Source organism: Hyperolius riggenbachi, chromosome 7 (assembly GCF_040937935.1).
Source record: "Hyperolius riggenbachi isolate aHypRig1 chromosome 7, aHypRig1.pri, whole genome shotgun sequence".
NCBI lineage: Eukaryota > Metazoa > Chordata > Amphibia > Anura > Hyperoliidae > Hyperolius > Hyperolius riggenbachi.
In genome coordinates, this window is record NC_090652.1 from 210,006,574 (window position 1) to 210,021,700 (window position 15,127).

Genomic DNA, 15,127 nt, shown 5'->3' on the forward strand with positions numbered 1-15,127 from the left:
AAGAACAAAATGTTGGGTTGTTCAGAGGTGGCCTTCTACAGTGGGATGCAAAAGTTTGGGCAACCTTATTAATCGTCATGATTTTCCTATATAAATCGTTGGTTGCCCAAACTTTCGCACCCCACTGTATAAGTCCTGCTTTTAATCCCACTGAACTTCAATGAACAGAATAGAAACATGCCGTATGGAGGAGGCTTCTTTCAAACCTGACACAGCCGGAGATATTTGCTCTGAGGGAATGGGCCAAATTACCTGTTGACAGGTAATTTTACTTACAACTTGTGTATTACAGAAACTAAGTCTATTTCTTATAAGATTGCATTTTCTTTCAAACCTTTTTAAAGGACATGGGGTCTGATGCACTAAATTCCAGTTAATTTGCCATGTGCTGGCACAGCAATTTTACCATAACTACCACAGGTGGAGCACTGGCCTTTAACCCATTAGTGGCTCGTGTGAGTTGCTATGGTAACGCACATTACCCTGTGTGTTACTATAGCAATGTGCATGCTAACCCGGAAATGCATGGTGGGGCACTAATGGGTTAACGGCTGGTGCTCCCCCTGCACTAGTAGCAGCAAAGATTGCTGTGCTCTCTCTGCACACGGCAACTTTACTGGAGTTTAGGGCATTATTATTTATTATTTAGTATTTATATAGCGCCGACATATTACGCAGCGCTGTACAGTGTATATATATATATATATATATATATATATATATATATATATATATTGTCTTGTCACTAACTGTCCCTCAAAGGAGCTCACAATCTAATCCCTACCATTGCCATATGTCTATATTATGTAGTGTAAGTACTGTAGTCTAGGGCCAATTTTTACGGGGAGCCAATTAACTTATCTGTATGTTTTTGGAATGTGGGAGGAAACCGGAGTGCCCGAAGGAAACCCACGCAGACACGGAGAGAACATACAAACTCTTTGCAATGGGCATCTGGCCTAAATATGGCACTCAGCATTTCCATGGTTTATAGGTCTGGACCCATGACAATCCTTGGCAAGAAATCCAAATATACTAGCAATGAAGTCCACTGTGCCAAGTGCAGATATGGGTTGGTATTTCTGCAATCAACTAAGAACAAAGATGAATAAAGGAACACTTAGGAAGGAAAGAAGAATATGGAAAACAGACAGATTTATGATGTTAGATTTTAATATATTTTTTAATAATGTGTAAGTTTTATTTTATTAAAATACTTATTTCATGTGTAATTTTTTTAAGAAAGTTAACCCTTTGTTAAAAATAATTAAGGTGTCTGAAAAAGCAAAGTAAACTTCATCACCAGGGTGTGTGCAGTTATTTTGTCATCTCCTTATTAAGGGACTGAACAGAGAGTATCAAAAATCTCTCACATTACATTAACACAACCTCCTTTTAGGCTACTTGTTCACCAAGACGTTGCGTTAGGTGCTACGTTAAGGTCGCATAACGCGCACCTAATGCAACGTATGGTGGTGCGGGAGAGGACGGTAGAGTGAGCCGCGTTAGGCAGCTCTATCCGTATAAGTTCTCCCAGAGTGGCGCTGATTGGCCGGCGGGACCACGTGATGCGGAGCGAGACACTCCGCATCACGTGGTCCCGCCGGCCAATCAGCGGCCGCCAGTGCAGTAAATATTAAGTAGCCATGAAGTAGCCATGTGCGCGGATACTGTAGCTGCATCTCCCCGCCTCCTCTCCGCCCCCCACTGAGCATGTGCAAACAGTCTAACGCGGCTATAGCCGCTCTAACGCCGTAGCATGCTGCACATTTCGAACAACGTGCAGCGTTACATGTAACGCAACATGGGCTGTGTGAACAGCCCACTTGTGTCACATTGCTGTGCGTTGTGGGAGCGTTACAGGCGCACTAACGTGCGCCTGTAACGTCTTAGTGTGTAAGCAGCCTTAGGGAACAAAGAGAAGAGACCATTGCCCCTTAATACTGGAAAATGGGTGCCTTGTAAGAGGGGTAACCCATGCTGTAAGGTGTGTGTGTGTGTGTAGCGCACTCTCAAAAGAATCTTAAACAGTGAATACAGCCACCGGTTAAATGCTCTCACCAGTGTTGTTGGCTGAAAAACTTGTATGGGCTATCCAGCAAGCACACTTTGTCCTGCTAAGCCGGGGGCTCTGCTCAATGGCTGCTGGTGGTGGGTTGGGCAAGGTCCTCCCTCCAGCCTGGGTCTGTGTGCAGGGTGGATTAGCTGGAGCTGGTATTCTGCTATGCAGGGACCAGGGTGAATAGCTGCAGCTCTCTCAGAGTTGGGGAGAGCATGTGACAGTGAATGCAGCTGAGCTGCATGCTAGTCTGTGTGCAAGTGGGAGCAGGACAGGAACGTACTGAAGAAAGCAATTAGTGCATCAATGGATTCATGTAAGTTTTATTTTGCAACGCACTTCCCAAGGGTATAGCAATCTCGCTTTATCAGGCAACAGTCAGATGAAGATGTTATGTGACGGGGTAAGAGGCACTCGCTGGTCTTCTCCTGGCCACTCAGCCTGTAAAGCTAGAAAACGTGTTATTTGCAATCACTGTTGCCATTGCTCAGGGCATAAAAATCTCCAACAATGGCCCGAAAATGGGTAGTAGGCCCATGATGTGGCTTCGCACTTACAGTTACATATAGCTACATAGCTATCTAAGTTGAAAAAAAACACATGCATCCAGCAAGTTCAACCTTTTGAGCCTCGCAGCACTTGAATCTAAAGAAAGGTTAGCCACAGTCTAAGGGCAGAATCTATTTCCATTGCTGTATAAAAATATCACATTCCCACACAAAGCAATCATAGCTGTGGAGTTCTCTCAAGGTAAGGAAAGCATCTCTTTTATTGCATATTTTACCCACTCTAACTGTGAAGAACTCCTTTGTAAACAGGAGGTACAAGCACCTTTCAACCATTCCAAGTTCATGTCCTCTTTTCCTTTGTCTATATCTGGTGTATTTGTAATGACAAAATCAAACATGGCTTTTTTCCTGGTTGATTTATTTGTGTTAAGTAATTGTCTTGTGGTGTTAATAAAAAGCCTACAGCAGGAGCTACGGTAATTAAAGGTATTGATGATGTGTGGATAAAAGGAATTTTGGGTAAAAGCAGTTTACAATATATTAATTAAGGCTACCATCATGTAATTCATACCTGTGAGCTGTCACATACACATTTTGCTACTTTTCGCATTCTAAACTGTTTGCTGTCACATACACCTTATGCTACTTTTCACATTGTAAACTGTTATATTATTGGTATGGCCAGCTAAAAAAGGTTGGTGGTTGCTGTGAATAAATGGCATATGGTCCATATTGTCCATACCTGATAAAAAACAGAACTAAGATAAATAGTATAAATAGTACACAGGGCTGACACAGCAATGACACTATGGCACAAATCCTATTAACTTTTCCCCAGCATTTTCTCCAAGGAGATGTTTAAACACCTTACTGATATGTTTAAAGTTCCCAGCATGCAAGAAAATACTCAACAAAATATGTATTATTACCTTTTTACCTACTTTTTAGATCTATAGTTGCTGAAAATGTATTTTTAGATTATCTCTTGGGATAAAAACTTAGTGGATAAAGTTAATTGGATAAGGGCCCATCCCTCTAGCCTTTATTTGAAGGATAAGGACAGAATAAAGGAAAGTAGAATATAGGGAAAATTATTAATGCAAACATGATATTACAGCCATGTTACTGAGATAACACAGGGAATTCTCAGCATACCAGAATACACCCCTACAGTGAATCTCCTCACTCAAAAAATGTTTGCAATGCCATGTGTTTTAAAAACTGCTGTATTTATGACTCATGCATGATTCCTTAGTGACATTTCAATAATGAGGAATACCCCAAAGATGAATGATGTGGAGTCATGGAATTTGTTGCTTTTTGCTAGCTAAAATACTGTTTTACTGCACTGAGGCTGAGAATGTCAGCTCAACTAATGCTTTACATAGCATGCCATTCAGAGGGTCCAAGGGAACCCTGCAAATCATAACACGGTGATTACCGTAATTCAAATTTGGGAATAAAACACTGGGATGTCTACTGAGAAAATATATGCATCTCCATGTACCCCTCTATGGAAAAACCCTGCACTCAAACACTTCCTTACTACTCTTGTTCCCAAAGTTTGGGTAAAGCATGGAATAGTAAGGCTTTGTGAGAGGATGGTAAGTTGCTTACATGCTCTTCAATCTAAGTTTCTGAGTAATTTTCATAATAATAGCCTCACGAGGTGGGATAATTTGGATGGAGCAATCTCTAACATCTATTGAGCTTTTCCAGCGGGGGGAGCGATCAACAAGGCACAATTATATTGTAAGTGGTCTAGAGAGATCACGGATCTCTCTATCGAGGAGTGGAGGGACGTATTGTCTACTATCTTGAAAGGCAAAATTAAGAAATCAGCCCTCAGGTATTTACATAGGAAATCTATTACACCGGTTAAACTTGCAATGTTTGATCATACAGCTGATGGCACCTGCAATAGATGTGAAGCAGCTGACACTGACAATTATTATGTGACATGTCAATGTGTTATTATTCAGGACTACCTATTCAGGATGTGTTAATTGTAACATTACCCTTAAACACTAAACTATGTTATAAGGGATCCTTGGTGAAAATATTACCAAAAAGTCTCATAAACTGCTATTTCGCTTATTAATTGCCAAGGCACGCAAACTCCTTGTTCTTCACTGGAATAACCTTCTTCCTCCTACTTCAGAAGTCTGAGTGGACTACATACACCCATAAGGAACTAATTGTCCTAAAGCAAGTTTACCTTTCTTGAAATTTGAAAATGTGTGGTACAACTGGATTATTAAGGGCTCAAATTAGATTAAGAGTGCTTTGGGGTGCATTCACTACTTGTTTGATACTTGATTACTATACAAGCTGTGCCATTGGGGGGGGGGGGAGGGATCTGCCAAAGAAGGGGTAGGTGGGATAGTGGGAATAGTTGGGGTTAATTAAGCTCTTTTGTATTAAACTGTTAAAAAAGTAATAACTTTTCCTTGTCTAAAAATACTGTCAGCACTCTTCTATTAATGACAGGCAACTAAACATTCTACTCTAATCACTGGCAGCTAGGGATGGCCCTGCCTAGGATGACTCATGGAGAACCATGTGATCAGTTTGATCACCTGATAGATTTGTAAGGTTCTGATTTGCTGTGATGCCATCCTGGTTTAACATATGACCAGCAAATCAGAGATTTGCAAATCTATAGCTGACCAAACTGATTACATGCTTCTCCATGAGTTCTACTAGGCAGGACTATCCCTACTGGCTGCCATTGGGTGGTTATTTACTAGCAGTGTGAGGAAATCATGACTCATGGCTCTAACTGTACAAGTAGCATGAATGACAGAATATGGCTGACAATGAGAAAATACTAATGAAAACAGCCCAAACATGTCAGCTTAAGTTATCAAGAGCTTTCTTTTGTATACAGCAGCGGCTGCTTCTGCAGTTTTTGTTGCGCAAATACCACATTCACTGGCATATTTCTTTGTTATACAACTGGTTTCATTCACATTCCCTTTTACCCAGAATGCAGGGGTGCCATGTTGGATGAATGCATGGGTGTTATGTGAGAGGATGATCATATTTTCCTGTAGCTGTAGTGTAACTAAACACGGAAGAAAATTCTTAATATTTACACTGCACTGTTAGTTTTTAACAACTAAATACAAAAAAACAGTAAAGCAGATATGCTCTTTAAGGAAGAGTAAAACTATGAAAATAAGTGTACAATGAATAATAACTGATGCAGATGTGGCCTTGATGTACTACTAAATACTCACCATGACTGTTAAATATTGCTGCTTTTACAATTCTCCTGACAATGTCTTGATTTTTGGCCTCTGAAATGTTGAGCAGGCAGGCCACTAACGACATTCCAACTTTATGTGAAGACATTCTGAAATTCTGTAAGGAAAAGTAATCCGTGATGCTAAGGTACTATGTAAAGACCATCAATTACCAACAAATGAAGTACTGCATATTATCAGAGTAACAATTGTGATGATTTGCTCAGCTGCCTGTGCAGGCAGGCAGCTTTTTGACCATTGTTTTGATTTGCATGCTGCAGGACTCTGGAAAGAAAAGCTTCTGTCAGTTTTGCAGCTTGTGCTTGCAGAGGAATTTGCATACGTTGTCATGCAAATTGCCTGGCCACATTCATTGGAGGCGTGTACTATAAGTACTAGGTCTTTCCCACAATGCTTTGCTGTTCATAAGGATTTCGTCCTATGTAACACTCCTGGTGGGGTGTCAGCCTTGCTCTCTGTTTGAATGTAATTCCTGAATCTGCGCTAGGCAGATTTCCCTAGTGCAGTTAGGATTGTATTATCTGTATTGCCTGTTCTGTCTTGTCTTGCTTGTTGCCATTGTCCAGTCCCAACGGTGGTCGACAGGAAATGGTTCTGATCTCTGTTCTTGGAGTATAGCTGGTGCAGCGGTTGCTACCAGCTATCTCTTCTGTTCTGTCTCCTGGGATCGCGCTAGCTACTTTTCGCTAGCGCTGGGGATCCTTCTGTTCTGTCTTCTGGGATCGCGCTAGCCACTTTTCGCTAGCGCTGGGGATCCTTCTGTTCTGCTACTCTGTACTTGGATCGCGCTAGCCACTTTTCGCTAGTGCTGTGGATCCTATCTCTCGCTTGTCCCTGTTTTCGTGTGTCTGTTTGCTACGCTTGCTGGAGGCTCAGTGAGGTAACCGTTAAGCAAGCGCTCACGTCCTCTGTTTCATGTTTGTCTGTTAATGGTTAGTTAGGCGTGCTTGTCTCTATTGTGCTTATCATGTGGAGACCACGCATAACCGCGTGCACTGTTGCGAATGAGTGCGGTGTTCGCGGTTAGCTAGCGTTTGTTATTTTCCGTATCTCCTCATTGTATTATTTGCTGTGCCTTTGCTAACCTCGTATTCTGTCCTGATCTGCCTTGTGTCTCGTCTGGCGATCGCACCTCTCGCGATCGCGTTCCTATTTCATATCTGCTGTTGTGTGTGTGCGGTCGCGGGGTGGCGAATGGATTGGCGCACACACATACAACCTGTCCCTTTGCTCATTCTCATTCGCCTCTATTGCGATTGCGTTCTGCGTTTCGTACAATTCCTGTCTGGCATTTGTGAAGGTACAGAGGATTGGTTCCTCTGCACTCCCCAGCGCCATCTGCCGACAGGAATTTTCCCTCTACGGGTGCGTAGCACCTTTTGCTGGGTTCCTGCAAATTATACGCTTGTGGAGGATTTCCGCCGTGTCAGCGCACGCGTTGTGCGCTGATCACGGGGAAAGTTCCACAATCGTTACAACAATGAGGTGGGGCCACACTAATATTTTAAAATGTATATGAGGAGAAAGACTACAGTTATGTTGACTGTACATAATAACATAATACAATTACTGTTCAGCTTTTATTTTAATATTGCATAGAAATATGATTGATTGATTGATTGCATAAACATGAACTAACATTTTTTGAGGTATGAGGTTTGATTCATTTTGTAGAAAATTCAATAAACACCTGACTAGTCAAACTAACAATTCTATTTGATCAATCTGTAAAATTGGTGGGTACAGAATTTAGAATCAGAATTCACTTTATTTGCCAAGAACGATTGTCATACCCGGAATTAATTGTGGATCACATGACATTGGCAGTGTTACATAGCCAAAGAATGCATTGACAAACATGGGCGATATAAACCGAGACAGGCACAGAAGAATGCATTGAGGTATAGGGGGATGATAATTGAGATCTAACGACTAGAGTGTGGAGCAGTACAGAACAAGGATGACCGTGATTGGCAAGGCAACTATGGCTGACTAGGGGCTAGAGTTCTGCAGGTGAATACACCTGGCAGGAGGAATTCGCATTCAGAGATGGGTTGCCTGAGGGAAGAATGTGCTCCTGTGCCTGCTGGTTCTTGAGGGGATGGTTCTGTAACAACTGACCGATGGAAGGAGCTCAAAGAAGCAACTACCTGGGTGGGAGGGGTCAGGAGAAATCCTGGTGGCCCTTGTCTTTGTGTGTACATTAGGGTCTGCACACCCACATAATCATACTGCAGCAGTAATGCAGTACTGGCCCTTGTCTTTATTCTCACAGTGTGGAGAAGGTCTAGCAGTGGCAGGGGTGATCTGATGATCTTTTCTGCAGCGCTAATTACTCTTTGGAGTTTGTACTTGTTCTTGGCAGTTGCACTTACAAGCAAGACAAAAACGGAGAAGCAGAGGATGGATTCGATGGTAATGATGTAAAAGCTGGTCAGCAGCTCTCGTGGCATACCAAATGTCTTCAGTTGGCGCAGGAAGAATAACATTTGCTGAGCCTGCTACTGTATTTTTGTGTTCTACTCCGTTAGATACCCTGGAGACATCGGTCTCATTAATGAGGACTGGGGAGATTGTGGAGGGGTGTTTCCTGAAGTCTAAAATCAGTTCAACAGTTTTTGCTATGTTGAGGATGAACTTATTATCCTTGCGCCATCTGCAGATTCTCCCAATCTCACTACGTTGCGGTTGATGAAGCCGATGGTCACTGTGTTATGTGCAAATGTTGGTGTACAGGTAGAATAAGAGAGGTGATACTACACACCCTTGCGGTGCACCTATGTTCCTAGTTGTCTCATAGAAGGAGCAGTTACTGAGCTTAACTCTCTGCATTCTGTTAGAGAGGAAACCCTTGACCTATGCACAAGGAGTGGGGTCAACTTTAAGGTTGTCGAGCAGTATGGTGTTGAAGGCTGAGCCAAAATCCAGACACATGATCCTAACATAGTTTAAAACATGAGTCAGGACATCAGAAAAGGGACACAAATGTCACCATTCTGTAAAGCTAACTCTAAGCTTCTATCAAGAGAAGTGTAAATTCCCCTCCAATTTTGATCGGCCAATTTTACCACTTCCTTGTAGTAGCAGAGCTTTCCTGGGCAATCTGTTCATATCTGTTAGCCTTTATACTACACAGAGGTGTTAAAATTGGCCAGTGATATATCAATCAAAATTGGATGTGTATGCAGCTTTAGCCTTAAAGGAGTCGTCACGCAAAAAAAAAAAAAAAAGAGTTTCACTTACCTGGGACCTCTACCAGCCCCTTGCAGCCATCCTGTGCCCTCCTAGTCACTCACTGCTGCTCTGGTCCCCCTCCGTCAGCTCGGTTAATTTTTGCTGACCTCTGGGTCAGCAGGCCGCATTGCGTACATTTTTACGCATTCCCGCTGGTGCAGGAACATTAACGCATACATTTTTACGCGTTAGAGGTTCAACATGTTGGGGCACCAATTCCTAGCAGACGGCCATAGATCGACAGAAAAAAAATCATTAAGTGTATGGCCAACATTATACTGGCCATACACTGGCAGATTTTAAATAAATCAGCAGGACATACCAAGACTGCAGGTGGTTTAGGCTCATTTTATAAGCCCTTTGCTAAGTTTTGTAAATGGTTTGTGATGGTTCATGATCTGCAAAACGCTAGAACACCGGTAAAATCCTGCAAACCACAGTAAAACATTTCCATTAGTGCGATTTGATTCAGGCTAAAGCACAAATGTCCAGCCGGCTGCATTTTTTTTTCTAGCATTTGCTCTTGTATTAAAAGGATAGGAGTGCAATTAAATCATAAATGTGGTGCTATGCAACTGTCTTGCAATTTCCTTGTTTTAATTTTCTTTATTTTACTAACAAGTCAACAAAAACAATAACATGGGACCACACAGAGAAAAGTAAAACTTACATAAAACCTTGCTAAAGCATGCAAAAAACTTCCCTTTAGCAACCAATTTATTTAGAGGCTTGCAAGTGCTCAAGGCCAATTTATTTAGCACATTGTTTTTAGTTTTTCTTTGTTAGATTCCTAGCTTCTAATTTGTACTGCTGTAATGTGTATTTATGGCCAATTGTCATGATGTTAGCAGGAAAAGATCAAAGCATTCCAAGATAATCACAATAGATTAGAATAAATTGATTAGGTTATATCCCATATACCACATAGTTTATGCAAGTGTGAATGTCCAGCATTCTTAAAGTGCATCTGAACTGAGAGGGATATGGTGGCTGCCATATTTATTTCCTTTCAAACAATACCAGTTTCCTGGCAGCTCTGCTGACCTCTTTGGCTGCAGTGTCTGAACCAAACACCTGAAACAAACATATGACTAACCTAGTCCGAATTCAATCAGAGCACATGATCTGCATATGCTTGTTTAGGGTCTATGGCTAAGGGTATTAAGGTGCCCATACATCAGGCGATTTTGGCGGCCAATTGACCAACCAATTTGATTATTATCTAATTGGTTGAAAATCAGTGCCGCCAAGTGCAGACCCAATCGACGATATGTTGCGTTAGTCGATCACGCCTGGTGCAAGATGTCGAGCCGAAGTTGGTTGCTTGGGTGTAAGGTGGTACGGCGGCTGATTCCTAAATGAGCGATAAAACCCGTGCCGCAATGTATAAATGTGTCCCCCGTGTGCATTATACACTACCTGTCCCGTGTCAACCTCCACGCGGACTCTGTACACGCCACTTGTGCATCTGACATCAGACGCCATGCCCCAGTGGCGTGTACAGAGAGCTGCCTGGAGGTTACAGACACTGCATTGAAGGCTGACGCAAGACAGGTAATGTATAAATGCACACACGGGGGCACATTTATACATTGGGGGGCAGCGGCGGGGCGGACGCGGCATGCACATCCGATTCCCCTTAAGATTTTATGCTGAAATCGGACGGGAAGTGGCCAGCAGTATACGGGCAGCTTCAATGAAGAGACAAATGTATCTCTAATCGGATTACATGTAAATTTGTCTCTTTGTCGAATCTGCCCATAATCTCCTGATGTATGGGCACCTTTAGAGGCAGAGGCTCAGCAAGACAGCCAAACTATTTGCATTGTTTAAAAGAAAATTAATGTCTGACTCAATATCCCTCTTATCTCAGGTGTGCTTTAATCTGAGGCAGGGAACACACTTGACTTTCAGTTTTCCGCGCGCGTTTTTCTGCATACTTTTTCTGCACACCAAGTGTGTTTCCATGCAGGAAAACGCGTGCGTTTTTTCACAGAAGCTGATGTAAATGATAGAGGAAACTGACAAAATGTGCAGAATCAGGATGCAGAATGTCAGTTTTTTTTCTACGTGCGAACAACACAGTAAGTGTGCACTAGCACATTGATTAACATGAGTTCTCAGTCTTTCTGTGCAGAAAACGCGCACGAAAACAGTCAAGTGTGTTCCCCACCTGAATGGTGCAGGTTCTGGTGGAGAGGCTCCCACAGGCTGTATGGTTTCCACTTTCCAATTAATAATTGATAAGCATTTTGGCAAAACAAATGTGCATCATATAATGAAATATTTGCCCACTGGCGGTTCATGTCCACCCAATTCATATATACAAATCAACAACTTATTTGCAAGGTTGTGAATCCAACTTCAGTGACCTAATAAATAATTAAAAATGAATTCTCTGTTTTGCAAGTTACTTTACCACAAGACTTGATACTCTAGGCCTTATGCAGGAAAATCATAATTGGTTTTCTAATGTTTATTTAGTTGTTTTCAGTAGTATTTAGTAGTTTTAGCTGTACAGCAAAGATGTATTACTATTTATGCACATAAGCAAACTTTGAGACCAGCATTTTACCCACAACTGTTCTGAGAAAGAGAAGGCTTGCTCCCTTCTTATTTCACCCAATTGTAACATTTTAATGAGATAGTATCAAGATTTTAACCTCTTGAGGACTGCAGGACTAAACCCCCCAAGTGACCAGGCCTTTGTTTGTAAAATTAGCCACTGCAGCTTTAAGGCCAAGCTGCAGGGCCGCACAATACAGCACACAAGTGATCCTCCCCCTTTTCTCCCCACCAACAAAGCTCTCTGTTGGTGGGGTCTGATCGCTCCCCCCATGTTTATTTATTTTTTTATAAATATTTATGTCCGTTTTTGTTTTTTTTAAAACCTGTTTCTTTAACTATCTCCCCTCACTCCCCACAGCCAGCCAATTGCGGCGATCGGCTGTCATAGGCTTCTGCCTATAAGAACCGATCGCTCTCTTGTCCCCCAGGGGGACAGCCTTGTGACACGGCTGTCCCCAGTACAGCGCTGCTGCCGATCACAGCGATGTACATAGAAAAAGATGGCAATCACGTCGTCTAACAGTCTCCCGAGCGGCAATAGCTGCTCGGAGACTGAAGGCGGGGCGGAGCACCCTCATCCTCAAGCAGGTGGTTTTGGTGCACAGCACTAAACTAGGCACCCCATAGCAGTAATGTTATACTGCGTGGGACACGTAAGGTTAATTTGGGGCTCCGGCTATCTCCCTCCAAATTGTGACAACTTGGAGGGGGAATAGTATTTTATGCCATCGTGGATTTGAGCTGCAGCAGGGTAAGCTGTCATTCGGCTCAACCTGTGCCCATCTCTCCACCGGCATACATACACATACGCCCTCATCCCCTTCATGTACATGCACGACCTGCGTATTAGCACAAAGCCGCTCATGCGTGTAGGAAAAAGCTGAGTGACTGCGTGCTACTGTGCAGGTAGTACATTTCAGAGTGCAGCCAAGCTCATACGCACAAGGGAGCATGGCCGCAAGCAACTTAACCTTAGGGCCCATTTCCACTAGACGCATTGGTATGCAGAAAATGCTTTGCATCACAACACAAGGAAACTGCAACTAATTCAGGTCAATGGAATAGTTTCCATTGACGCGAATTTACCTACGCGATCTGGTGCGATGTGACGAGGGGGAAATTATGGATACCATGCTGCAGTTTTTCACAGCACAAATCCAATTCCCCATAGCCGCATAACGCCGCATTTGGTTGTATGAAGACAACTAGAAGTACTTGCGGAGGGATGGGAGCGATGTGGCGATCGCCTTACAACCTAAACGCCAGTGGCAAAGGCCCCCAATGTTGAATATTTTCAAAAGGGATCGGGGTAGCCTAGACTATCCAGAGGCTTCCTTCTACTGAAGTAGATAGCCCAAATATTTTTTTTTTACTTCATGTATGCGTGACGCATACTGCACTCTGAAGCTAACTACGTCTCAGGTTTTATACTTACATGGGGCTTTCTTGAGGCCGCTTGGTCCCTCGCCATTTCCTCAGGTTGGACTTCACCCCTGCAGGACAGCCCAGTATTCTAGCCGAATCATCAGCTATGATTGGCCAATCACTTACCAATTTCACCATTTAGTATGAGGGTCCACAGATTTAATTAATAATTATTATTATGAGTAGATTGTGTAGGCATAGTACTTGGCAGTGGTATAATTGGTTAGCGATTGCACAATCCTAATTAACCTGTTGCTGACCGCTCTACGGAAATTGGTGTGAACGCGGCGGCAGCCCCAGGACCGCTCAACACCAATTGGCGTGAAGTCCTAGGGCAGGAGATCACGTGCGCCGATGCGCACATCTCCCCTTGTACGACGGAGCTCAGCTCCGTCATCAGTCTCCCAGTGGAGATCGCTGCTAGGAGACTGTTAGATGGTGAAACCGCCGTCTATTTACATTGTACAGCGATGCGTTCTACGGCAGAGATGTACTTGGGACCACCGTATCACACCCTGGGAGGCTCAGAGAGTGATTAGCTCTCATAGGCTGATGTGTATGACAGCCGATCACTGGGATTGGCTGGCAGGGGGAGGGAGGAGATAAAAAAAAAAATAATAGTCCAATTTAGTAAGAAAAAAAAACAAATACCGGCAAATATAAAAAAATAAACAAACATCCCAGCAGGGATCAGAGTCCACCAACAGAAAGCTCTGTTGATGGGCAGAAAAGGGGGCAGGGGGGAGTGTGGGGGGGGGGGGGGGGGGAACACTTGCGTGCTGAGGTGTGCAGCCCTGCAGCGAGCCCTTAAAGCTACAGTGGCCTAAATTGTAAAAAATAGCTTGGTCATTAGGGTTGTGTAAGCCTATTGTCAGGAAGGGGTTAAATGTGTGTACCTGGCTTTAGTCAGCTGGACAGTGAGCATATAGGTTGTTGAAAATTATGTCCCTACTGGTACAACACGCACTGAGATAATACCTAATTCATATTATTATAGTTATTTAGTATTTATATAGTGCCAACATCTTCTGCATTGCTGTACAGGGTATATTGTCTTGTCAATTAACTGTCCCTCAGAGGGGCTCACAATCTAATCCCTACCATAGTCAACGATTTTTCCGCCGATATACAGCAGATTTGATCACCGTGATCAAATCTGCTGTGAAATCGTTGTGCAAACACTGACCAAACGATCGATTACTGTCTGAAATCGATTGTTCCCATCGATCCATCTGTGCGGAAGATTTTGCTCAATCGCCGGCGGGTCGGGAGTGCGTCGATAGCGGCGTTCGAATGTCCGACGACCGACGCTAGCGGCAATACATTACCTGATCCGGCCGGCACGTGTCCCCGCTGCTCCCTCTCCACTGGGCTCCGGCAGGCTTCACTTCTTCCTGTCCCGACAAGAAGTTTAAACAGTAGAGCGCCCTCTACTGTTTAAACTTCCCCGGACAGGAAGTACAGTGAAGCTGTAGCCCTGGAGCCAAGAGCGGAGAAGAGAAAGCGGAGACCAGGGGACTCGTGCCAGCCGGATCAGGTAATGTATGCGGGGGGGGGGGGGGGCGGTTACAGCGGCAGCTTCACAGATGGTGAATCGATATCATGCTGAAATCGATTCACAATCTGTTTACAGTAAAGGCAGCCATACGATCCCTCTCTGATCAGATTCGATCAGAGAGGGATCTATCTGTTGGTCGATCTGATGGCAAATCGACCAGTGTATGGCCACCCTCTCAGTTAAGGTTCCCTTTAACTATGCCCTATTTAGATATATATGATATATAAATCTAACATGATAAAAGACAGTTTACTGTATTTCAGGTTTAATATGGCAGGTGCCAACATAACCTGTCATGAAACCCATGGTGCTTAATGCTGAGAAAACATGATGCATTTTTTCCGCTCGATCGATTTTGCCGCTCGATTCCCCACTCGATTCTCTTATCTTCCGCTCGTTTTGGATCTTTTTCCATTCACTTCTATGAGAAATGGAGTTGTAAAACGATCGAACGTGAGATCGGACGTGTTGGAAATTATCGAACCATCTATCTGCTGGAAAAGCG

The 15,127-nt window shown here is 43.3% G+C and overlaps 1 protein-coding gene across 4 annotated transcripts in view; it reads right to left on the minus strand.

Annotated features, from left to right (window-relative positions):
* FTCDNL1 (formiminotransferase cyclodeaminase N-terminal like) overlaps positions 1–15,127 on the minus strand; it is a 191,796-nt gene that overhangs the window by 162,458 nt on the left and 14,211 nt on the right. For 3 of the 4 annotated variants that reach the window (XM_068245091.1, XM_068245092.1, XM_068245089.1), the window contains exon 2: positions 5,811–5,934. In XM_068245091.1, the coding sequence (XP_068101192.1) occupies positions 5,811–5,925 (115 nt within the window). In that variant the 5' untranslated portion in view covers positions 5,926–5,934. Of the gene's footprint in view, positions 1–5,810; positions 5,935–15,127 lie in introns of those variants that run through there. The other variant, XM_068245090.1, reaches the window with a different exon arrangement.